The 25064-nt window shown below is 41.0% G+C and overlaps 1 protein-coding gene across 1 annotated transcript; it reads left to right on the top strand.

Annotated features, from left to right (window-relative positions):
• The first annotated feature begins 966 nt into the window (after positions 1 to 966).
• Positions 967 to 24814, top strand: XG (Xg glycoprotein (Xg blood group)). The gene is made up of 9 exons (XM_052773649.1): positions 967 to 1343; positions 12393 to 12434; positions 12777 to 12833; positions 17251 to 17286; positions 19863 to 19928; positions 20799 to 20855; positions 21515 to 21553; positions 21841 to 21960; positions 23128 to 24814. The coding sequence occupies exons 1-9, from the start codon at positions 1283 to 1285 to the stop codon at positions 23142 to 23144; spliced, it is 495 nt and encodes a 164-aa protein (XP_052629609.1). The 5' UTR covers positions 967 to 1282; the 3' UTR covers positions 23145 to 24814.
• Positions 24815 to 25064: the final 250 nt, after the last annotated feature.

Genomic DNA, 25064 nt, shown 5'->3' with positions numbered 1-25064 from the left:
AGATAGCATAAAAGCATGAATTCAGAGCACACGCTGTATCCTACGTTCTAGGTAACTCAACAGAAATGCAGTTGGGGCTGGCCTGTGCCCTACATCAGAGTGAATCAGCCAGCAACACCACGAGCGTACAGATCGGCCGTTCGTGGTAGCAGCGTCCTGAGCGTATTTGCTGCCCTCGTCAAAACAGCGCTGACAAAACCGCCTGCAGCTTACCCCCAGCAAAAGGGAGGACGCACACCCGTCTGCTTGCTGGCGCCGGGCACGTGTGACGGTGGCAGTCCAGTTCAAGAGACAAGTGCGCCGGCATGTGTGTTTGCTAGAGCGAGGCTATGACAAAACTGGGTTTAAATCACATCAGTGATTTTAAACTATGTTCATGTAGAGATGGATGCATGATTTTTGTTCGTTTTCCAAAGCTTTGTGTTCTCGTGCTCGACGCTATCTGAGATGTCGCTCCATGTAGGATATGCATGGATATTTATATTTAAAAATGTGTCTAAATCAATGGAAAAAAATCATGACAGACAATGTTTACCTTGTGAAGATAAGCATCTGCTGGGGAGCTGAGCATGCTTCAGTTCAGTAGTCCAATATCACATTTCAAGTTTATAAAATCAGGGGTTTTTGTCATCCCCCTGTGAACAATTCCCAAGTCTCTGCAAAGCAGATTCTGGGCCTCCGCTTCCCTCCCACGGCGGCCTGAGTTAGCGGTTACAACTCCGACAGGGTTGTCTATCGGCAGCTATTGCTCAGCCAAAAAGTGAGCAGGGAAGCAGGGCTTTGAGGACAGAGTACACCAGAGAGATCTTTTTCACGTACGCTTCGCAGAAAGCCGGTCTCCTCTCACAAGCTGCTTAAGCTCCCGCAGCACCACACCCTGCTCGGAGGGTGAGGATGTCAAACAGGTTGGTGTTCCCTCCGGGAAGGAGGTGGATCCGGAGCGCGCCGGCTCCCTCCTCATTGGGTGCTGCCACCGGTTCCCCAGCGCTCGCGCTCCCTGGCTGCACCATAAATAGATTTCTTGGCGGGCGGGTGGCACCTACGGTGCTGCTCACGGCTTGGCCGCGGCGGGGTGGTTTGCTTTTGTTACTTGTCTTGTAGCAGAAGAGGTTTTGAGGGACTTTTCTCTCTTCCGTGGCGCTTGAGTGTGAGAGAACTCTTTGGACGCAGCTGCTGATTCCAAGCGAGCGTCTCCCTCAAAGCCCGGCACTGCGGTTGCAACATCTACCATCGTCGCTGGAAAAAAAACAACCAGTGCAATCAAGGCACTGCACAGAAGACCATGGGGAATTTCAGAAGTGTACTTCTTTTGTGCCTTGGCTTTCTTCTAGTCCATGTAAGAGGTAAGTGACCGTTGCCTTGGCTTATTTCGAGAGCATGATTATTAAAAATGAAAAAAAAAAAAAACCCAACTAAAAACCTAAACCCCAAGCCCGAAAAAAATGTGCTTGTTTATTTAGGAATGCTTGCTGGCATTATTTTTGTTGCTACTGTTTCATGAGAAGCATTCAAGCGTGTTTAGATAAGTACTTCTGCAGTTTCTGAAAAGATCCATATCTTTTGGATGATCGCTCGTAACAGCCATGCTAGTTGGAGTTTGTTTACTATAATTTCTTATTTCTCTTTAGTGTTGCTCATGTAAAATTATTCACAAGCTTGGACTTGAGTACAAACTTTTTAAATGGAAGCTGTAAAATGAGACCTTCCAGGGGAACTTAAAGTTTCCAAAGAGATCCTTAGTCAAATACTAACTTCATGTTTTTAGAGCTTTTCTTGGTTATTGATACTTTGAAACATATTAGTTATATTGTAAAAACAAATTCTGATTCAGTTTAAAGATGCTTATGCTTTCATATTGGTGCTCATGCTTTAATAATTATAAATTAATAATTTATTAACCTTAGCCAATGTTTTCCTGAATATATAAAATCCACACACAAGCATACATTCTTTTTTCTTCATGCAGGATTAATGAAGAATTGAATACAATTTGTATACATTTTTTGACGAACAAATAGCAGTTGGGAAAATGTAGTCCTTTTACATTGAGTCAGTTTTCTATATTCAAAAGTAACTTTCTTTTAGCAGAACATTCTGTAAAACTTTTTTTGATATCAAACCAAATAGGATCATCCTCATGTGCATCTGCCATGTAGTGTACTTTTTAAATATATTTTTATATATTTTTTTATGTTTTATATATATGTTCTTTTTTATATATTAGCATTACTTCAAAAACTTGTAGCACAGCATTCGACTGCAGGAAGAAATCAATCATTAACCACTAGTTCCAAAATAGCTGCTGCTGTTCATCCTCCCACCCCCCCCGATTTAAATGGAGTCCCTAGGAGATCTTGCACTGATGGGCAGTGAAAAAAACTTGACTTAAATTAGTGCCATAGTTCCATTTTTAACAAACAAGGAATTATTTAGAGGTTCTCAGCAAGTAATGTGGCCTAGAAACAGCAGAGCAGTAGGACTGTGCTGGCCTGCCCCGTAGCATGTTGTGAACAGGGATGATTCACACGGTCTCTCATCACTGGCATGTGGACTTTCTTGTTCTGGAGGACTCTCTTACGTTGAATATTTCTGTTCAAATCATCTGAGCATAGGCAAGCCAATCTCCGTATACTCTGTCACTTTAATTACGAGGATAGTCAGCCTAACCGTTCCTGCTTTATACACGTGCTAATTTAGAGCCAGTTCAGGCCCTGCTTTGGGGAAGAAGTCATTGCTGAAAGCTGCTGCGGGCTTTGGGCACAGTCTTATGACTGTGGAAACTATTTAATCCACTTTGGAAAGCAAAATGAATTATTTTAAGTCTATGGCAACAGCCACCGAATTTTATCATCAAAGTATTTGCCATGTTTCAGGGGACGTTTACAGGAACCACTACTCAGTCTTAATCAAGACATGATATGAGAAAGGCTTGGCCATGCTGGTGAAAAGGTGGTCTAAGTCCTTATGATAGGAATGTCTATAGCATGATTCACCTTTTTATATGCAGCCTTAATTCTTATCTAAGCTGTAACCATCTGTGATATCTTCTAGAAACTACTGTGCCACCACGGCCAGACCAGATCACATCACTGCTCTTACCATCTAGCGTTTCCTTTTTGTCTGGCTTTCTTCAGTGAGTTGGCTAGACTAGCTTGATGGACGCATCTCAACAGAGGCATGGCATAACCAAGGACTACACCGCACAAGGAAAGTGAGACCTGATATAGTTCAGAAACTTAGACGCTCACTGCAGTCTTCCATAGTTTTATCTACACTCTTCGGCTTTTGTTATTTCTAAGCTTAGGCAGGTTACCTGAGGTCTCCCATATAAGTTGAGCTGCAACAACTAATTGTCTGAGTGGCTTTTAGCCCAGCCCAAATGAAAGAAACTTTGTAGAAACTTTTTCCACTGAAGTTCATGCTAACATCCCACGTTGGTCACTGCAGCTTGTTAGACCTGTGGTAATTCAGCTTCGGTTGTGTCTACACTGCCCACTTAGGGTCTGGAAAGACACAGCTTAGGCCCTAGTCCCCCAGTAACTGAGATCATGCACCTGTTTGAAATATACTGTAGGTCCCATTCAGGCCATACACCTCGGTTTTGGAACATACCACAGGTCCCATTTGGGCCGTACGCCTGTGAGCGTACCTGCAGCGGGGAAGCAGGGCAACCCGAGGGCTGTCTCCTGTACGGAGCTGGAAAGCAGCTGAGACTCTCACTCAGACCTGACTGCTCGGAAATGCTCCCCAGGTTCCCAGTATAGATATAATCTAGAGATATCCATGGTCTTTAAGGCCAACTGATAGATCACATGTTTAGTCAGTAACAAAGACAGCCCAAAGGTTGATGGTGTTTTAGACGCATTAACTTCACTGCATCAGGTATTGCATGCTATGCAGGTAAAAGGAACAGCATTTATTGCTAGCCAGTAAACCATATACCTGTGTCCAGCTAAGGCTTACAAAGAAGTTGACTCAAAACTAATTGTATTCTAGGTTAATTAGCTAGGCACTTTACGGGGAGAAAATTACAGACCTGTTTGGATTTGAGACACTATGTGACTTATTTTTATGAATAATGTAGTTTTCACTGGAGTTAAAGGACAGAATGGGAGAGATGAAAAACACAGTTCTGTTTTTCTTATACTGCTCCATCAAGCTCCATCCTCGCCGTCACTCCGCGTGAGGTCCCTGTGTACGTGCCAAAGCACTCGCGGTATCAGCAGGGATGTATCAGACAATGAATTCTCTTGTTGCTGGGCACCAAAACTGTTTCACTCCCAATACCAGAGCTGCTATCATCTGTAGGCATGTCAGCGCTATCATCCAAAGCTGTGATTGCAGTTCGATAGGCATACCTGAACTAGTTGAAACGGTAACAACAGCAGAGCTGTTGCAACATCAGAGCTCGGGAAGAGCTAACGACCAGCGTGGTTACTCAGCTTCTCGAGTTCATTTCTCGAATGTTGCTGCCACATTGCAAGCCTGGTAGCAGTGCCCAAACGGCCTGTTTTCACTATGTATTTGTCCCTCATTTGCATCAGCAATTGTCAATCCCTTTCCATCCCACTGAGGGTAATAAATAAAGAAATAAATGTCATCATTCTTTCAAGATTAAAAAATCAATAAAAATATGCCTTTCTGTGGCATTTTGCCTCATGGTTATAAGAAGAGGGATTCAGACTGTTTTGAGCTTCTTTAACATCAGAGTCTTCCTTCTCTTCCCCAGGGGGGCTGACATCTACGAATGTTATGGGAAAATACTATCTAAAAATCTGATCCTTAGACAATATCTCATGAAGGCAACTAGGCCATCCCAATTGAAAGAAAGGGCTTGAATGGATTACGAAAATATAACAGTTCCACTTCCACTGTATAAGCATTTTTTAATTCCTGAGGAATTTATTTAAAAAGCTAAATCACAGCACTGTATTTTCAAAGGGCAACAATGCTCCAGATTAAATGAAAAGAAAGGCCAGAGTAGGCACTAAGCTTAGCAGAGAAATTAAAGCAAAGTCCTTCCTTACGTCCCAGGTCTTACAACATTAGCGGTGGAAGAACACGGGCATACATTCTACACTGTGAGGAGTCCTGAGTTAGCAGCAACAAAGCCTCCTGGATCACAATCTATATCGCATCAAAACTGCAACTCTACCTTGCAGGTTACCATCTGCAAGGAGCAGAAATTGAGATATGAGCCAGATATTTCTATTCACAAAGATCGTACAGACCATTTTGTTTCCTGAGCGTAATGGTAGCAAAAAGAAGGCTGGCTTTTTGTTCAGAAATCCAACTCAGATTTGCAGAGCATTCTGCATGCCAAGACTCTTGACTGCTGTTCCCTCCGAAGGCTAAGCCATCAGATGCTCTTCCGAGTCTCCTGTTTTTGAAGTTCAGACACCAACTGATGCTCCATCACCCTTTGCACAGGGTCATTCAGAGAGGCTTCTCTGTGCACTCTGGCACCACGTGCAAAGGCTTCTTCAGCTCTGCGAAGGCAGCCTGATGGCTTTTCTCCTTTAGTCCAAATGAGATGAGAGGTGGCTCCTGACACTCTGCAGAGACTTTGTTGCTGAACAGACGTGCTTGGTGATGTCCAGCAACTCTTTCCAGCATTATTCTTTTCTGGAAAACATGTTCTTAATGGCATGAAAGAGACAAGATGCAGGTCTTGCTTCTTTGCTGTCTTGCATCTTAAACACACAAGCAAAGAATGTGTATGAAATGTCCTGATCATCCACTTTGACTTGGCAGTATTACTAACCCCCTTGGAAGCAATATAAATAATTATGCTGATGAGCTACTGTGACTTCAGGGGGCACAGGATTAGTTATACAACAGAATTTCTGAAATAAATTCAACTCGATGTTAAGTTACAGAATAGCATTACGGAGATCTGTGCAACCCATATTGAAGAGTAAAGGTATTTTGCATGTATTTTACCAGTGTACTTGGGATGAAGGTGGGAGGAGGAACATTAAAAGACACTCTGTGAGCAACAGAAATAGCAAAGCCTGGCATCTCCCTGACCTCCTGCATTATCTTCAGCTCCCTCTGTTGTCTCTAAACTATCTGCTGGGGAAAGTGTGGATTAGCCAGCCAGTACTTTGGCAGTGAGTGGTCACTCAGAGAGCCCAGCACCGCTGTTGCCTGTGCCACACTATAGAGTTTCAGTAGGAACGCTCATAGAGGTCTCTTGTTTGAGCCTCTCTACTTGTACAGTTCTCATGTAAGGTGACCGTCATTAAGCCTGTCACTCAGACCAAATGGCTGAAAAGGGCTGACAGCTTCATGAACCACACAGGGACAGAGAGCAGCTTTGGCTGAACAGCCCACGCCGTGGCCTGAGCTCTGCTTCCTCGCGACACACAGCTGAAAATCGGTAAGATGTGCAAACATACGGTGCTGCTTCATCAGAGACCCCAACTCTTTTGCTCTGCCTGTAATTTTACAGCACACACCAGCATCTTCTGCACTCACTCTGAAGCAAAATATAGAAAATTATATCTGGGTTTTTTTATGTATGCAGGACATATCACATCATAAAGAATGGCAGCTACCTTTGAACAGCTGTTGTTTGTCCACAGCAAAGCAAACACCATAGAACTAGAAGATTTTCTTTCATGTTTGATGAGACCATGCTGCACAAACCTAAAGCAGTACTGCCACTCTTGCTTTATTAGTGCATCTTATTTGCTGGTAATTATTTAAATGTGTTCTTGTATGAATAAGTGAGAGAGACCTTTTCATTTCCCTTGAATGTAAACTGTAAACAGAAGTGGCCTAGGAAAAAACATGAAGCCAATAATCAGGTCCATATGCTGTGGTCTATAGACTGGAACTTAGATCTTAATTACAGATTTTAAAGCATACTCATTTTCCACCCCAACATTAAGGCGTTGTAGTGGCAATCATAGCTTATGGAACGAAAGGGCCGTGATGGGAAAAAAAGCTACAGTATCCTCATCAGGAAATATGGATCATGAGGGTATTACATCAAAGAAATAGTACCTGCTCATTGAGATTTCGTCCAAAGTGTCCACTCTGGGGCGTAAACCTTTAAGTTCTCCCACAACTTTTCTTACATGAGTAATTTCCTTTAAACAAACATAATTGCTTCCTGAATAAAGTTGGACCAATAAATGGGTATGTTCTGAATCACATACCCAGGAGAATACATCCATTTTTCTCATTAGAGGGGAAATATGTCTCATGATTGTATAATAATCAGAAATTATCTGTGCAGAGAATAACTTATCATTTCAGCTAAAAAGAACATAAAATGGGTCCCATGAGCGGTTTTGGAAACATATTGTTCCTTTTTAGAAAATTTTTGTTCTCATTTGTGAGTCACCCACTTCTTCCTCAGTCTCTGCCAGCTTCATAACATTTTAAGTTCATTGTATTCACAAAACAATTCTTAATTACACTGAAGAAATCATTTTTGTTCTTGTTTTTAAATAATGTAAAATCAACTTATTTTCCCTTTCTATCTAGCTCACATTTCTAACCTAGTTGCTTCTAATTTATTTGTAACACAGGTAATCTCATCCCAATCATATGACTGCTAGCAATGTACTCAAAGCCCATTAATTTAATCACATTAATGACAAACGGATTTATCTAACACACATGTGCCTGTATGCATTTAAGATGTATGTCCACACACATGTATACACACATATAAACGCATTTTCTCATGGATCTTAGCTTCATTTTTAATACTAGACTATGCATATTAAATGCCTGAGAAGTTCATTTCATTCGTCACATAACCTGACTCTCATTCAGCAATATTCACGCTGTCTTATTTAAATATGCGTCACTTTAATGGCCACAAGCTGTGCTCATATGGATCCAGTGCAGGACTGAGCCTACTTATGGAGGTTAAAAATTGCAGAGTGATGCCATGGTAGCCTTTTGTCAGAAAACGTAACGATGAACCCGTAACATCCGCCTGCAGTATCCAGCCTTGTTCCTCGTAAATCCTCCTCAAAAACTGTGGGACCTCACACCCTTGTGATCAATCAACTACACAGTTAAAGGGTGATGGATCCATTTAACATTTAGGTCACAAATTAAACCATAGGCAAAAGATGCTGCTGTCTGCATTTTAGTGACTGGATATTTGGGTCACATTTTCAGAAAACTAATATGGGCAAATGTTTGTGAACATTAAATGCACGTATGCCTGAGGACACAACTTTGCAAGGGAGTGTCTTGGTGGGGTAAGATGACCTCAGCTCCGTGATGCTTCAGCAGGATTTTTCTTATATGCAAGGGAACTTACTAAAAGCTGGCTCAGTATCTCTGTGGCAAACAGCAACAGTAACAGTTTCCATAGTAGAGCAAGTGGACTAACAGGGATTCTATATCACCAGCCTTCCACACATGATATTAAAAAGGCTCATAGAAAGTATGAGCATTAGTGAAAGCAAATGTCCTACCCGGAGGAATCATGCCTTTAAAAATAAATCTACTAACTTTGAAATTTAAGCTACTCTGTTTTGATGCTTGGTTTTATGGAGTCTATTCTCCCCTGTCTGGCTGCTACAGAGAAGTCTACTGTTAGCTATGAAGGCCAGGTCTACACTTCAGATTTTTACTGGCACAGCTGCATGTTTTGGGTGGGAATGAGGGAATTACATCCCAAATAAGGCTGGCAGTGCCAGCAAAAGTCCTGCTGTTAGTATAGTTCATTGTGTTTGAGCAGCTAGTATAAACAGGTTCTTTTGCAATACAAACTGTATATCCATCTGGAAGGCTTGCTTTCTTAGCTTAGCATTCTCTCATTTGCCGATAAGGACTGTTCTGTGGTGTCAGGCAGGAGCTTACAAGCATTTTTCTCAAATTCCCTGTTATGAATCATTATAGACCACCCAACAAAACCCACTATTACAATAATTTTACTTCTATGTAAAAACAGGGGTACTCCCAGAAGAAAGGCTAGAAGTGATGCCAAGAAATAGCATACTAGCCCAAAGCAGTAATAACAGAGATAACTCTGAGATAATACCTCCTGCATAGCTAAATCTCTTCATAACTTTATCCAGGCTAAAAAAACCCAAACAAACAACAAGCACAAAAAACCCCAACCAAATAAAAAAATCCAAAGGAACAAAGCTGTTTTCTCCCCTCTAAAATTTCTCTCAATCTCATTTTCTTCAGTAAATTTCCAGCTGTTTCTATTATGGAAGCTGGTCCAAAAAAAGGGGCCATTTTTATATGTGGAATTTCTTCCAGTCTGTTTCTTCTGTGAAGAAGTTTGACTAATTTATTTCCATTGTCATTTATCTTCAAGAGTTCCCTGAAGTGTTTGCAGTTCCTGTTGAGCTAAATATTCTCTGAGTCTCTAATGTGTTTTTGTTTCTAGACCCACCATTTTGCAGATGAAATCTGGGCTGTTCAGCTATTTAACCATCTGTTATCCTCCCAGATTAGATTCTCAAAATGTCTAGGTGCAGTCTCAGAAATGGTAATGAGCATTTAAAATTCCGTTCCACAAAAATTTTACTCCTTGTGGTCATTTGATGTTATTATCGGAAGAAGTCGGGATGGAAGTCCAAGCAATCTTTTGGTTTATTGGAATACCATTTACCATGCTGCGCAGATGTCCACATACAATCTGCCCATCTGTCAAGGTTTATATTTACATAGCCAAAAAGAATTCAGTGTAGATTCCTATCTTACTCCCAATCAGCCATTCTGTGTTGGTGTCTGTTAATTTTAATACTTGGTTTATCATGAGAAATAATTTTAAAAAAATTAATCTGAATAATTTCTGCAGGGGATTTTCAGGCTTCTTTTTTCTCTTCTTAAAATTTCTGTAGTTGCCTTCTGTTTCTCCCTTGCTGTCTCAAAAGAACACCTCTTGTCTTTTCCCACTTTTTTGACAACAGAGCAGACATACAACAGGAGAGGGCAACGTCGGTATTGTCCAGGAGAAGGGCAGATGTTAGTAACTGTTTCAGTCTGCTGTTTTGCTTTAGTTCTCAGGCAATTGGAAGCATCTGCATCATCTTGCTTGAATTCCAGAATCTGTTTTGATTAGATTCCTCCTTCTATTTTTTTCTTTTCTCTAACTTCAAAGAAATATTTTACTTGGAAGTTTTCCAGAGTCTTCCTTCACAAGGCAATTTTGTCACGTTCTCTTTACAGCATTAGGACCTCAGTAGCTGCTTTCCATATCAACAGTTCCTGCGTGTCAGGACCTGTAACAGAGGAGCTGGTTTGGCCAACAGCTCTTTGCTGTTACAAAATTATTTCTGATGACTCACTCCGATGAGAAATGGTTTGAGCCCTGCCGGCAGTATCCTGCAGCAGCAGGGCTCAGGTCAGACTCAGGACGCCAATCAAGAATGAAGATTTATTCAGAGGACAAAATCAAAAGACAGTCAAACTTAAGTTGCTCGTATTGCTGGCACTGAAGAAATGCTTCAGAAAAATAGAAATTTTCATATAAGTCAAGGCAATGTCAGGATGTCAGCCTGTGGTAGGGGTCTGCATCAGGATCTAATGGTCCCACGGCCGGGCAGCAGCACAGCTGTGACAGCACACGGGCTCAGGGCCAGGGTGGGCTGGTGGTGCCCTCAGGGCTCCGGAAAAGAGTATCTTCTGAGGAAGCCGCTTCTCAATTTTATGTATTTGTGTATTTTAATGGATTCATATAGAAAAAACAACCTGTCAGCGTCTTGGAATATTACCCATCTAGGGACCCAGCCCAAAGGTTACTGGAGTTAGCTAGGTTGGCTGAGCGGCCAGGGCAGGGAAAGGAGAGGTGGTCGGACAAGGTGACACTCCAAGATCAGTTCAAATGATAAGAGATAAAATGCTACTCTAATAACAGTACTGGGAAAGCCTTATGCTGCTTTCTGCTTTTCCTTTCCAAACACAGGTTTGTCATAATATTTTATAGGGACAGTTTTCTTTAGAAGCCATTCGCTATTTTGCATTCCAGCCTCGTTTTATCTTTTCTGTCAGGCACCAGATGATAATTAAGTTCACAGACTTACGTGAAAATCCTCGTGGGAGTCAAAACATTTCTACTTTATGCTCCTGCTCTGATTTTTATCTGAGGATCACACAGTGTTTTACCACTGATAATTAATCTTTCCAGCAGCTCTTTGACACAGGCGAGAGCTATTATTGAGGAACAGTGATTAATGTGAAGAATGCCATGAAGACGGACAGCACCTGTCAAGAAGAGAGGGCTGGGCTGAACCCAGAGTGCTGTCATGCTGGAGAACCTCTGACAGCCTCTCTCTGTTCCTCAGTTTCCCCACCTGAACAATGATGCCTTTCGTGCTGTGAACTGTTCAGGACTTACCAAGAAAAACACTTCATCGAAGAGTTGGGTTTTAAGCCTTTTAGACAGGATAATAAACAGATGCAGATCAAGAGGCTTACTCGATAGAGCACAGTAAAACATTTCTGCTTAGGGAAGTCATGGCATGTAATGACTTTTTGTGGGTTTGTGCAGGCTGATCTTGTATTTGGTGCGCAAACACAAGGACGGTGAAGTTTCAGTCTGGATGAAAACTAATGGATACATACTCTGCAAAGAGGTGTTTCATGAAGGCTGTGTGTTAAAAGGAAGTAGCAGATTGTAGTGAGTGGAAAGTAAAACTCGTATGAATAACTGTGTGTGTTCAGTTCAAAGTTGTATGCTTCAGTTTATACATTTTAAACATTTTCCAGTTTTATTTACCTGCCAGCTTCAAAGGTCAGGACGCTAATTGCCCTGCTGTGACATTTAATGACATCATTGTCACCTAACGCAGAACAGGAAGGTTCTTTTCTCCTCTTTCAGATTTTTTAAGTTATAGCGGAAACTAAATTAGGTAAACATGTTTTTATATCTTTTACTGCTGGCACATGTTACTGGAAGAATTAAAAAAAAAAGGTTGATTCACATTACAAGTAATCACAAGGCAGGCTTGCCAGTAAAGCTGCTCTCTGAAGGTGAGCTAGTAAAACAATAATGAAGATATTAAAAGTTCGCACCTAATGATTCTGGTTTGCAAGTACTGTGCTGAATGCTACTTTCAGCCGTCTCCTGGCAATAGCCCTTGTGCCCTGTAACAGGCAACCTGTGTTCTTCAAAGGCATGTTTGCACAGCGGCTGGCTATGGATAACAGGAGAAAGCAGCTTCTCTTTGCGCTACCTGAATGAATAGTTTCTTTGATTTAAACGAGCCCATCTCGCACCGTCATTCAGGACTGCACGGTACAGGGACAACAGCCGACAGCTTGCTCTGCGCCTGCTCCTGTTTGGTTGGATTTTTTTTTTGCCTCTTACTGATGTTCTGGCTTTGTCCAGAGCCCTCAGACCTGACGGTCATGGAAACCTGCCCACTGACTTAGTCTCTTTCCTTCTGTCACCTTCCTTCTAGGTCAACGTGATTTTGATTTAGCTGATGCTCTTGATCACCCAGGTAGGTAAATCTCCTCTCCTCATTTTACTATGGCATTTAGACCCAATAATAAATCTTAAGTCCTTTTCCTTGAGGACTGGAATATGAAGTGGCTGCTACATAAGTTAAAGAAATACAGAACTGGGAAATGCTAGATTTTAATGTTTCTGTTATAAAATTAAAACTTTCTTTAAAACAACAAAAAAATAACGGCTTTGAAAACATATCCCTTCATTTTTAGCTTCTGCCATGATACATAAAGATTTATTGAATGCAGCTCGCTAGATTTGCAGATACCTTATTTTGTTAAGTTGAAAAAGTTTAAGCTGTTATTGTTTATTGGTCTGTCATTGTGTCCCACAGAGGACATAATTACCAGGAAGCCTACAGTGATCAGAAGACCGACAAGGCCTGTGCTGAGTGAGTAATGGAGACAACGGGTGATAACCGATTTTAGATATGTAGAAACAGTCTCACATAAGATTCTTGATCGTATTTGCTAATGAACCGTAGCTGAGATCATTTGTGTGAATACTAGCTGTCTTCTGTATGTAAAGTAAGTGGGTTTTTGACAATTACCAATTACATGTCTTTACTGCTTCCAGTAAGGCTTTAGAGCATGACTGGCCAGTGATGGCATTTTATTTCCTGAAGATCTTCTTCACGCTTTTCCAGCCTGTACTGAACTCCCTAGGGAGTATAACAATGGGTACCTGTTGCTAAAAATGGGTAACTGTTCTTCTACTTTTTTTTCCATTATCTTTTCTTTTAGCATAAATATTCATGATGCTTGATAATGGACTTGGAAAAGAATCAGAAGGAACTGGGGTATTCTTTCTTCTCCCCATGTATTTACTTAATATCTAGTACTGATAGCTGCAAAGACCTGTGTCAGAAAGGAAAAAAGTCTCTGAACAGTGGAGAGAACCAAAAGGTTTTAGCTGTAGTCCTGAGGATGACAAATGACGATTTCCAATGAACACTCGTTATCATTGAAAAAACCCAAACTCCAACCAACAACAAAACCACACATGCATTTATGATGGAACTTGTTATGATAACATAGAGATTTTTCAACTAAACTACACTGAAGGAAATTTCTGGCTATCGAACAAAATGCTTGAATCAGGAAATGCTGGGTAACATTAGCCCACACAACAACTTTCAGTCTTTTTCTGGATAAACATTGCAATAAGTCTTTAGGTACATGAAAGCAGTTACATTTTCCACACAATTCTCTGGCTCACTCTGAACAAACAGGGGGAGTATTTTGCGAATGTGGTAGCTACTAAATCCTGTAATGGTTGCATTCTTCCCACTTCATTTTGCAAAGAAAATCTGTGTTTGGCCTAGATTAGAAGTGTCTTGTAAAGTACTGCTATGCCACTGCCCTCTGCTTAGCTAACTGTCCTGATTTCCTTTAAAGTCAGTGGAGAGAAATCAGCATGTCTAGGGACAATTCATATCACTCTAAATGTGGATTTGTTCTCATCCTAATATAGACATTTCAAGCAGGTTACTTGAATCGTGCCTTAAAAGACTGTCCTCAGACATGTTTAAAGGTAACCTAGGGATGCCAGTATCTACAGTGAAGCTGCCTCACTCAGATGAAAGGGATTTGATTTTTTAGGGACTCCTAAATCTGTTAGAGATATGACTATCAAATGATTACCAGCCCTACCTGAATCAACTTCACTAATTCTTGGGAATGAGGAACTCCATGTTTTCCAGAAGATTTTGGAATCTCCTTCAGCACTGAAGAGGACTGCAGGGAGTTTAAAAGAAATTAAAACTAATTTAAAAAAAACAGCGTTAAAAATCAATTACTGGATTTAGAAAGTGCAGAAAGATGATACAAACGTATGTCCTAGCATCTGCGTGATGCTTCATGTTAACCTCAGGGTTTCCACTATATCTCGTTCAGCCAGTATCACTGAGAAATGAGGCTGGCTGAGATGATGATTTTGGTCCAGCTGAGGCCAATTACTGTACAGGCCATGTCCTCTGGGCATCACTTCCCACGCACCTCTGCTGGAGTTGAAGCTCTCCTGTAGGCACCTCCCATCTAGTGTAACAAAATTCAACACAAAATTTCATGGAAGGTGATGTTTATTTACAGAATCTCTAAATAGGTTGATTTTACCCACTCACATTCATCCTGCCATTGATTTAATTCAGTCATATGCTCAAACCCACATATTCATGAGCACCAAGATGTGTGCGCTCAGGAGGTCTGGTGAGCATCATGTGCAACATGGGACAAGGCACGCCAGCTACTGAGTCCTTATTCTGTCTCTGTGGTTCTTCTTGATCAGAAATGACAAGCCAGTTTATGTACAGATCTTTTATACCCTATTGGAGTCATCAGCTATTATGGAAAGGTCCTTTGCCTCATAATCTTGCTTACTTCAGCATCTCTGAACCCTAGGCCAGGTTGCTGCCCACTGTCTGGTTTTGCTTGTTTGGGGTACACAGACTAGGTCCACAGTCTATTTTCTGGGTGGGCGAACAGGGAAAGTAGTGGAATAGGTGATATGCTGCAACCTTTGGCTTTAGAGTGCCCTTCTGCTTTTCCTCTGCTGACAAGTCATCTGTGCTGTCGTCTTATCGGAGTGCAGGCCTCCTGGTTTTGACAGAAACAACACATTCCTCAATTTTACTGCTGGGAACAGTGACTTTTATTGTCTGTTCTTTTAACCCTTTGCTCTGCTGTTTCTTACGGTCCCTACAGACACACACATTTCCATTTGTATTACATTCATATCAACCTTAGCATTTTTGCAACAAATCTCTGCATGAACCCTCCAGAGTGGAGCCCTACATTTTACTCGAATTCTTCATCTTGATAGTAAATTGAATCCAGTTTGCAATTTATTGCTTCTTACAGTGTTAGCATTTTGACATGTAAAGGTATTTTTGAAATGCAAATCTCTGCTGACCAGACACAGACAGGATCAACATCTGACTTGACAAGAACGAACTGAGTCATGTAGTATGAATTTGATTATTTTCCTGCCAGATTTCCTGGTGACATCAGAGCATTTCTGAGTTGTTACACAAATGAGACTTGATACTGTGCAAAAGCAGCTTCCCACTCCCTTTGGAGATAAAGAACACAAGAAGGCAGAGTTCTGCATGATGATGCATTTGGATGGATTTTCCTGGGGTTTGGGAATTCTGACACAATTATAATGAAAAAACCTATATAGTTAATTAAGTGTCTGTCTAATTTTCTGTGGCAAGAAGCATTGGTATCAAAATTTAGGTATATTTTGCTGTCCCTTTTCTTCTGATTCATTCTAGCACTGCACATATATAAGGAGCAAGAAATGCTTTTTTTGGAGTTATGACATCCATCTAATGTATTTCTGCCTATTACTCAGTGACCTTTCAGAGCTCACCATCATTCCATACATACCCTAAAATATCACCCACATACTCATATCCACACCTGCATGTTGGAAACGGAGTTCCTCTTGTTTATGCTTCTGCAGCTCATGGACAAATTGTTTATTGGATGGAAAATTCCATCCTAGGTACAGTGAGACAGTGCTGGGGGAACGGCAATAGCCTGTTGTTCACTGTGTAACATGCACATGCAGACATTTAAGTATATTTTAAAACGTTTATAGCTCAGCCAAAGAAAAACAGACTGTCACCCAACTTCAGACAGGCACATATGATTGCTTGAAGCAAAAATTTTTGTCACCATGATCCTTACATAAATTAGTTGATTCACTTCTGTCTCCCTAAGTAGGTTTATTAGTTCCCAGTATTTGTTCTTGAAATGGGTATTCAGTTTTTGCAGTTCAACAAATTACACTTAAGCCAAACATGCATATACCAGTTTTAACCACATTGGTTTGGGTCAGGCTGAGATGGAGTTACTTTTCCCCATAGCAGCCCTCGTAGTGCTGTGCTCTGTACTGGTAGCTGGAAAGGTGTCGATAACACACCGGTGTTTTGGTCCCTGCTGAGCAGTGCTCGCACAGCATCAAGGCTGTCTCTCCAACATTCCCCCCCTCACCGGCAGGCTGGGGGTGGCAAGATCTTGGGAGGGGACACAGCCAGGACAGCTGACCCAAACTGGCCAAAGGGATGTTCCACACCATAGGACGTCACGCTCAGCAGTAAAAGCTAAGAGAAAGGAGGAGGAGGGGGGCATTCATTATTACACATTTGTCTTCTGGAGCAACCGCTACGTGTACTGAAGCCCTGCTTCCCAGGAAGTGGCTGGACATCGCCTGCTGATGGGAAGTAGAAAATAAATCTTTTGTTTTCCTTCACTTCCACATGTGGCCTTTGCTTTTGCTTTATCAAACTGCCTTTATCTTGACCCATGAGTTTTCTTCCATCTTATTTTCTACCCCCCCATTCTGTTGAGGAGGGGAGTGATAGAGCAGCTTGAGTGGGCACTTGGTGTCCAGCCAAGGTCAACCCACCACAGACATAAATGTTAATAAATATATTTAAAAAATAGATACATTTTAATATTTTAACATATATAGTTTTATTTATGTACTTGCAGATATATTAAAGAGGTATTAATCTTGATTCCACTATGAGATTTATTTTGAGCTTATTTAAAGCAGGAATAAATCTTTTGTATTTTGAGTAGAAAATGTTGTATGATTTGTCAATTAGTGTGTGGGCAAATACTAAATTCTGTAAGAGTTTTCAAGAAAAGTGTAATATCTTATTTGAATTTATGGGACTGACCCGAAAAAGTTGCTTGTCAAACATTCAGTTGTATATTTTCTATTAAAACCAACATTTCAATTCCCTCAAGAACTGTGTGTAACTCACTTCTCTACACCTTCCTCTTTTTCATTTTTAGACAATGATCTGCATTTAGGAGATGCTCTTGGTGGGGGTGAGTACTCTCTTCTTTTCTCAAATATAATGGTTGGATTTTTTTTGCAGTCTTTTTCTGAAGTCTGCCTAATTTGTGAAAAGAGATTTCAAGACTGTAGGAGGAACTGTAGTAATGAGAGTCATTACCGCTCATGTACACGCAGCCCTTTTGCCAGAGGCCATCATGCGGAGCGGGGACAGCAGGATGGGCTGTGTCCGTTTGCCAGCTATGGGAGCTTGCAGGCTGGCCTGCCTGCCTGAACTGAAGTCAGCCATGGTTTACGTTGCCATGCCAGGCTACCACGGTCATGGCTGGGGAGAGGACGTACTGCCCGTGATGGTTCAGGGTGGTGGCTTCTGGCAAAAGGTTGAAGACAACAGGTGACGGCAGTAGTTTCTTCAACTACCAAAAATGAGTCCGCCTAAGATTAGGAATCAGAGGTAACAGTGGATAGAGAGAGGTGTGAGCTTGTTGAAGCTCTGCTGATCCCAGATCAGAAATGCAGGAAGGAATGTTTCAGAGATGAGCACTGATGGACAAGATATAGCTTAAGCTTGAAGCAGTCAAGCTGTTGTAACCTGCTATATCTTCCAGGTATTTCTATAACATCCAGAACTGACCCAGGAAGTGTTCACTGTACTGCGCTGTGCTGTGTAGACATATGAAAACCTTGACTTTGGGAATTTTGGCACCACATTTTGTTTAGTGTGTTTAGAGGTATACCAAGGATGTGAAGTACTCTAGAAAGGTTCTTGTACACTGAAATTATCTAAAATGCAAGTACTATTCAATCAAGGCCTAAAATTCTACTTGGATCAAGGCTACACAAAAGAAAAATTACTTTTCAGCTCATTGCACAGAACCTCTGAATTGTGACTCCAGTCGCAGTGATCTGGTTTACTCATGTTTCAGTCTTAGAGAATCATAACTTTTATATTATTCTTTCCAATTTCCCAGGCTTTCTGCATTTCCAGGTTCCCCCATGGCATTTCATGCCTGTGTTTGAATGACATGTTAGCCCACACTTTATAAAGCTGAATCTAATTTTGTTTATAATTCCCATGTTTATACTGTCACTTCTTCCTGCCCATACTAATTGTTCCATTCCTGCAAGTTTTTAATGGGTACTTTTATGAGAGGATGGATTTAGTACTTTGATTAAATTATTAATGAATAGCTTAAGTATCTTCACTAAAACCCACCTTTTCATTCAGAGGATGGCAAATGATGTTTGCCTCAGTTTTTATTTCTTTGCTCCATTTTCAGTTCAGGTTCTTAATTGACATTCATACATGGTGTAATGGGATTAATGATACATACCTCATTATCAATAGTTCGGAAGACATTATTTTTTCACTAGCTATGCCATAGAATATATCTTCTTATGCTTAGAGAATACTGAATAAGTGCAATACCATAATAAAAATGAATAATGGGATCAGTAGTTTTCTGCTTTTGTGCCATGGTGAGTCTTCATTTGTTACACAGTTCTGAATGGAACAAGTCTCTTCTACTGAATTGGGCACAGTCTGATTCAGCAAAGCTTTAAGACTCTACCTAAAATTCATTGACTGCAGTAGGCTAAACTCACTTGAAGTTAAGCATATATCTAAATAATTTGCTGAATCAGAACCTAAATGTTACTCACAAACAGAAGAATTATATTTAGCAGCTAGGCAAGAAGAAAACATGATAAAAGGGCATCTGGCATGTATTGAAGGTGAAAGAAAGATTTAAAGAGAGAGAGGGAAGTTGGTATTTATTTCTGTGACCTAACTTTCATTTATTCAGAGCTAAATTCACTGTCTGGCTAGAAGAACAGTTAAATATGGGACTGAACTGGTTGGAGAAAGGACAGCAAGAGGGGACCTACTCTACATACACAGAGAAACAGCCCTGGATGTTAACTTTGGCAGGTTTTGACCCGAGTCAGCTCTTGCTACTCTAGCACTGTATGTGCAGTTTGGAAATTACTAATAGTCATCATATCTCCAGCTCCATCCAATGCATCTCTTTCTAATACTTTTGCAAAAATTAAGCAAAATACCAGCAAAAAGTCCTAAACAACAAAGCTGAAGTCAGTTCATTTTGCACTGTTCAAGAGTAGAAAATTCATCATGCGTTAGGTGAATTCAGCATCTGTTAGATGAAACTAATCTGCAGATCTTATTAACACCTGCTGATGGCACAGAGATAACCTGTTGCCTCCTGCCCAGCCCAGAACACCAACTGCTCTGTTGGTTCTGCATAACTGCACCGCTAACACCTACAGTAACACACTGTGCTTCCCAGCTGTCAGCATTAAACAATGTTAGCACTGGCCAGAAATACTTGAAATATTTTCCTGCAACATTTTTGTGAATTCTTCTCTCATTTTAATTTTGAAAATATTCCCTTTTCGCTTTCTAATTAGTTTTAGTAGCTAGTTATTTGTTGATATAGTGCTTGAGACTTTTTAACTAGTGACAAGGTCCTTTTCTTAATTCACCAGAGGACAAATTAGAAATAGGTATAAAATCTCAGGCCATCATACTCTTTATTTACAGCTCTCAGTGTTGTCTGTCCAACCATCTAACAATATTAATTATCAATAGGTGACATCCCAAGAAAACCTTTATATCCACCTCTTCCACCACGACCAGGAAGCCATAGTAATTCCGGTAAGAATAGTTTCTCCTAAGAAAATCTAGCACTCTCTTATTTCTTTATTAATAGTTTTTATCATCCCTCCCCTCCATCTCCCTTTTGCAATCACTGTTCTTGACCCAGTGTTTGAGATTTTCTGAGTTTTAATGTCGGTACCATAAAGCTTTTCTGTCTGCCCAAAATGTGGGATGTTGACTCCTACGTGGCATGAGACTAACACTCAGCTTGTTTGCCTTTTCATTTTGGGTATGTGTACACTGAATCATGCTAAGGTTCAAATGTGACTGCTAGCCACAGGGTGTAGATAAGCCTATGTTCAAATCCATACTGAGATGTGCATCTGACATGGCCCTGGGGCATACAACAGGTGGGACTGGGGAGATGGATGTAAGACTGTATTGCTTCTGAGTGTGGTCCCAGACACCCACTTAAATAAAATGGAAGTGGCACATCTATCCCAGCTACCACCATGTATCCCATATTTACTTCTGGTATGATCGTAGTAATAAGCCGTGGACAGGTCCTTCTGGAGTCTTTCCTGGAAAGGACCCACTGACTTCCTGCTCCAGGAACCACTGGGATTTGAGATGTCCAAATTATATAAGGATTTGTGCTACTGAGAGCCCAAGCCCACACATCCTACAGGTGCCAATACAGATGCAGAATGGGTAGACCCCAACAATTTCAGTACTCCAGCTTCCAGGTGAATTTGAATAGCTAACCATTCAGTGCAGGACACCTGACCCATCCACCATGTCAAACCTGGGATTTCAAAGGTCCCTCACCCCTCCCTAGAACACTACAAAAAGACTGGACAAGGGAGCTGAAGAGGTTACCATTGTTCAGATAATTTTGCAACAGAAATCCTAATCTTTGTCTTGCAGGAGGTTTTGATGACTCAGATCTCTTTGATGGGAAGATTTTGCCACCACACATAGCAGGTAGTATTTGCCAATTCTCCTTGCAGCTTATAACTTGTAACTCGGAGCTGGCTGGTTTTGCTTTAGCGGTAGGTAATCTGTTTTCACTGAAGGTATTGGACAAGACTGCTATTTTTACTTAGATTAGTTATCCTTCTCCACAAACCATGGCTTTGAGCCTGAAGCTCAAACTTGAAACATATTCCTAAACATTTTGTAGTGTTCTGGCATGTCAGAACCCTGCGGGATTTATCCCTTTGTATTCAGCCAGGACAGTCCCAAAGCAAGGGGCTTCTGCCGAGAACTGAAAGTAGATGCACTGGGCCTATGATCTTGACTTAAATTACTGATAAATCATCTGATTGTCTGGCAGTAGAGAATAGCCAGAGTATACTGGCCTCCTATTCCCTGTGAAATCAGCTTGATGTACACTTCTAAGTATTATCCTTTTTTTAGAAGATAATATTCTTTTCCAAAAACAAAGTGTCAGGAGGATGGATGGGTTACTCCTCCAGCCAGCGCAGCTGTCGGTCAGGACTGGAAGGGGAGCTCCTCTCTCACAGTCCCGCTGAGCAGCCCCCTTTCACCTTCTGTACAAAATCACACTTTGTTGAGTAAAGACTTTGTTCTCAAAACAAGATGAAAAACATTTCTTGATGGAACTTCACCCTCTATTCCAGGAGAAGAGGAGTATCATTTCAATCAAGGAGGAAACACGGGTATAGTAAATAATTTACTCTATGATTTGTTTCCTATCATCATAAAATAATAAGAAAATGTTAGCCTTATAAAAGTAGTACATATACGAAATTAGGCTTTAAGACATCATTTCCACACCAGCTGTAATGTAACATAATTTCTAGTCTTCTGCTTAATTCTATTTAATGAATTTCCAATGTTTCACCAAACAATTCTCATAGTTTGGCAAAAGCACGCCTTAGTAGATAAAATGCTTAAGTCAAACCATTTCAGTGCCTCTGAAAAAAACCTTTCTCTTTTCCCACAGATTCAGGATTAATAGCTGGAGTTACATCTCCTATAATTTCTGCTTTTGTAGTATTAGTTGTTGGATCCATAGCAGCCTACTCCGCTTACAAGAACAAGAAACTTTGTTTCAAACCACATGGTAAGACCAAACTGGTTTCCCACTTTCCTAGCTGATTTAGTGCTGAAGTAGATGGGAATTTTACGAACAATTTCAGTGGGGGCAGAAATAGGTCAGGGATGAGGGCATTTGAAAATCTCATCCTAAACAACCTCACTGGTCTGTGAGAGATACTGGTAGTTAATGTTCTTCACCAAGGACAAGTATAGGAAGCCAAAACGTGCCCAGAAGATGGATGTATGTCACTCTATGAAGGAAATTACCTGACGTGAGGTCTCTGCCACCACAGAGGTGACTGACTGCCGTGGCTCTGTGTGTGGAAACCAGCCCGTGTGGCCCAGATCAGGCTCGCCTGCGGCACCCACGTACCCTCCGGCCAGGGCCTCCATTTCAGCTCCGGCCTGGGTGGGCCTCCGGCCCCGGCCTGCACCACGTCCCCACACACCTGCCCTGGCCGTGAGCCTGGACGGCCGGCTGGGTTTCCCGGCTTGGCCTTGGGCTGCTGGCCTTGTCTTCTGATGAAGATGGCTGGCCTGTCCGTGGGGCTCGTTTGCCATCGCCGCACCTCTGCGCGCCCACCACTGGGGAGGCGATGGCTCGGGCTCCCCTGCGGCTGCCCTCAGCTCCCGGCTCTTTGGGAACAGCCCGGCCCTGGCCCTTAGCTGCCATAGAAGTCAACTTAAACCTCTAATTCACGTTATTTGTTCCATAACGGGACTAACGACTACGACATGAGCAAAATGCGGGAGGTGTGTGGAGAAGCTTCACAGGGATTTCTGAGAGATCTGGGATCCCCCGGCGCTTCAGAAGCCTCAGCCTGGGGGTGCCATGGCAGGCGCCGGGGAAGGCTTGGGCAGGGTTACACAGGGGAGATCCAGCCGGAGCACAGCCCGGGATGCCCCAGGGGAGGCTGGTCAGGGCCGGGAATGCTGTTTGTGCCCTCAGGGTCCCGACAGTCACTTGTTTTCCTCTGTTTCTATGGCCAGTGTGTAACTAAAGCATCAGGTCAGTGGTCCCGTGGCCTTCTGGAAATGGGGCATGAGACAAACGGGGAGGGCTCTCTGTATGTCTCTGGGGATACGAGGTTCCCACCCGCTGCCTCAAAAGGACTGGAGCGAAAAAAGCCCAGAAAAGCTGGCAAAGGGCATCCTTGGTGGAAATACTGACTGTTCAATCTTCATTTTTCAGCTGGGGCTACAGTGTAAACTGCTGAAAGAAGAGTTGCCCTCTGATCACAGGCCTCTCTGGCTGGTGACATTCAGCCCACACGTCCGACAAATTCTGTCTAGTTTATCATTCTGACAAAAGAAAATCTTCCTCTAATGAATGTTCTGTTGAGACGCTGCAATCCTGCTCTCTTTTACCTGATGTCACTCTTGCACCTTGAGCTTTACGTCATCAAAGATGTGCTTAAAATGTCCGGGGATTGTATTGAACGATCCGACCTGCATTCATAAAGATTGGATACGCATTTTGATTCAGAATTTATTTTAAACAACGAAAAAATCAAGTTTAATATAAGGTAAAAATGGAAAGATTTTGGTTTGTGAGCATTTGAGTCACTGAACAATTCTTTTTTTTTCCTGTTTTCAAAATTAGCCAAAATACTTAATCCTTCTGATAGAATAGGAATAAGGAAATTGATGTTTCCATTCATACATGTTGGGTTTCTTTAGTATATTTCTGTATTGTCCATAAAGTTTAAGGAAACCATGAAGTTGTATAAAGAATTAAAAATTTTAATGCCTGTACTTTGTATTTATGTCTGAATTCTAGCAAAGTGAAAGGAGGTATAGAAGGAAAATTCACTCTTAATTTTAAAATACAGCATGAAAAGAATATGTAGATTGATGAACCACTGTTTAAAAAAAAAATAAAAATGAGAGGAACACACGCTGATTTTTTTTATTTATTTATTTATTACTGAAATGGTGTTTGGCTTTTCTCAGGAACTGGAATTTGATGTAAATTTTGTTTCTTTTCTTGAAAACTTAGGTCCTGTTCTAGGACCTTTTAAAGGCATTAATCTGGCAGGCTGTTTTTTTAAGAACCATATTATTCATAATTTCTGTAAAGGGAAAATAGGTACAAAGTTTTCAGAATAATTTAGAATGAGTCTGTGACTCTTGGTTGTATAAAATCTATGCCACACCAACTTTTAAGCTTCATACATATGCAGAGGTGTGGTTGATTGATACAGTTTTGCTAGCAAGGCTGTTTCACCTTCTTCCCTTGTTCCTGACCAACCATGCTGTGCTAACAAATGTCCTTATGTAGACAAATCTATCAACAAAAACTAACACTTTTCCAGTCTCTCTGCCTTCATTTAGCTAACTGAATCAAAATACTAGCAAATGAATGAAATGCAGATGAAAGCTGGCAAAACTAGTAGTTTACTGACGTAATTCTGCAATACAGCCATTTTAGCTAACTCTTTAAAGCACAGAGGAAATCTGTGTTTTTATCTTCATCTTGTATGTGAAGCATGCTTTTTCTTACTGAAATTCCATGTAGATGGAGGTAAACATGATTTTGTATTTATTAAATTGTTGAAAGACATAATTTGAAAAAGTATTCTTTTCATAAAATAAATCTGTTCTATCTAAACTATGTTTGAAATGGATATATATCAATTGCTGAGGAGATTACCATAATCTTTATTTTGATCCTGAAAGTAAGAAATGATAATGTACATCAGTTGTTAAAATACAGAAACATCTTGACAACACACAAACGAACGAGCACCTTTGTGGTTATCACTTTCAACTTATGAATGATAACATATTTTTAATATGGTTTCCAAGGACACTTGATATTTCTCTAAAAATACTAATTTCCCATGTTAATAGTTAAAACAGATTGATATATATTTTGCCAGGTAGACATAAAGTTTTGACTAATGAAATGTTAAAATGTTTTGTGGTTACCACTTCTGTTGTTTGTTTAACAATGAAAATATATATTTTGCTTTTTTCTCTTGAAAATTTTCAATAAACACATACTGTGTTTTATCTAAGATGTCTACATTTTATTTGTTTTGTTACTTTCTGGCACATGTGCTGGCTGAAACCTTTTATATACAAATCCATCTATGTCCTGCTAGGGAAGAGAAAGAAATGCTTCAA

Source organism: Harpia harpyja, chromosome 22, assembly GCF_026419915.1.
Source record: "Harpia harpyja isolate bHarHar1 chromosome 22, bHarHar1 primary haplotype, whole genome shotgun sequence".
Lineage (NCBI taxonomy): Eukaryota > Metazoa > Chordata > Aves > Accipitriformes > Accipitridae > Harpia > Harpia harpyja.
This window is presented reverse-complemented; position numbering and strand designations above follow the sequence as displayed.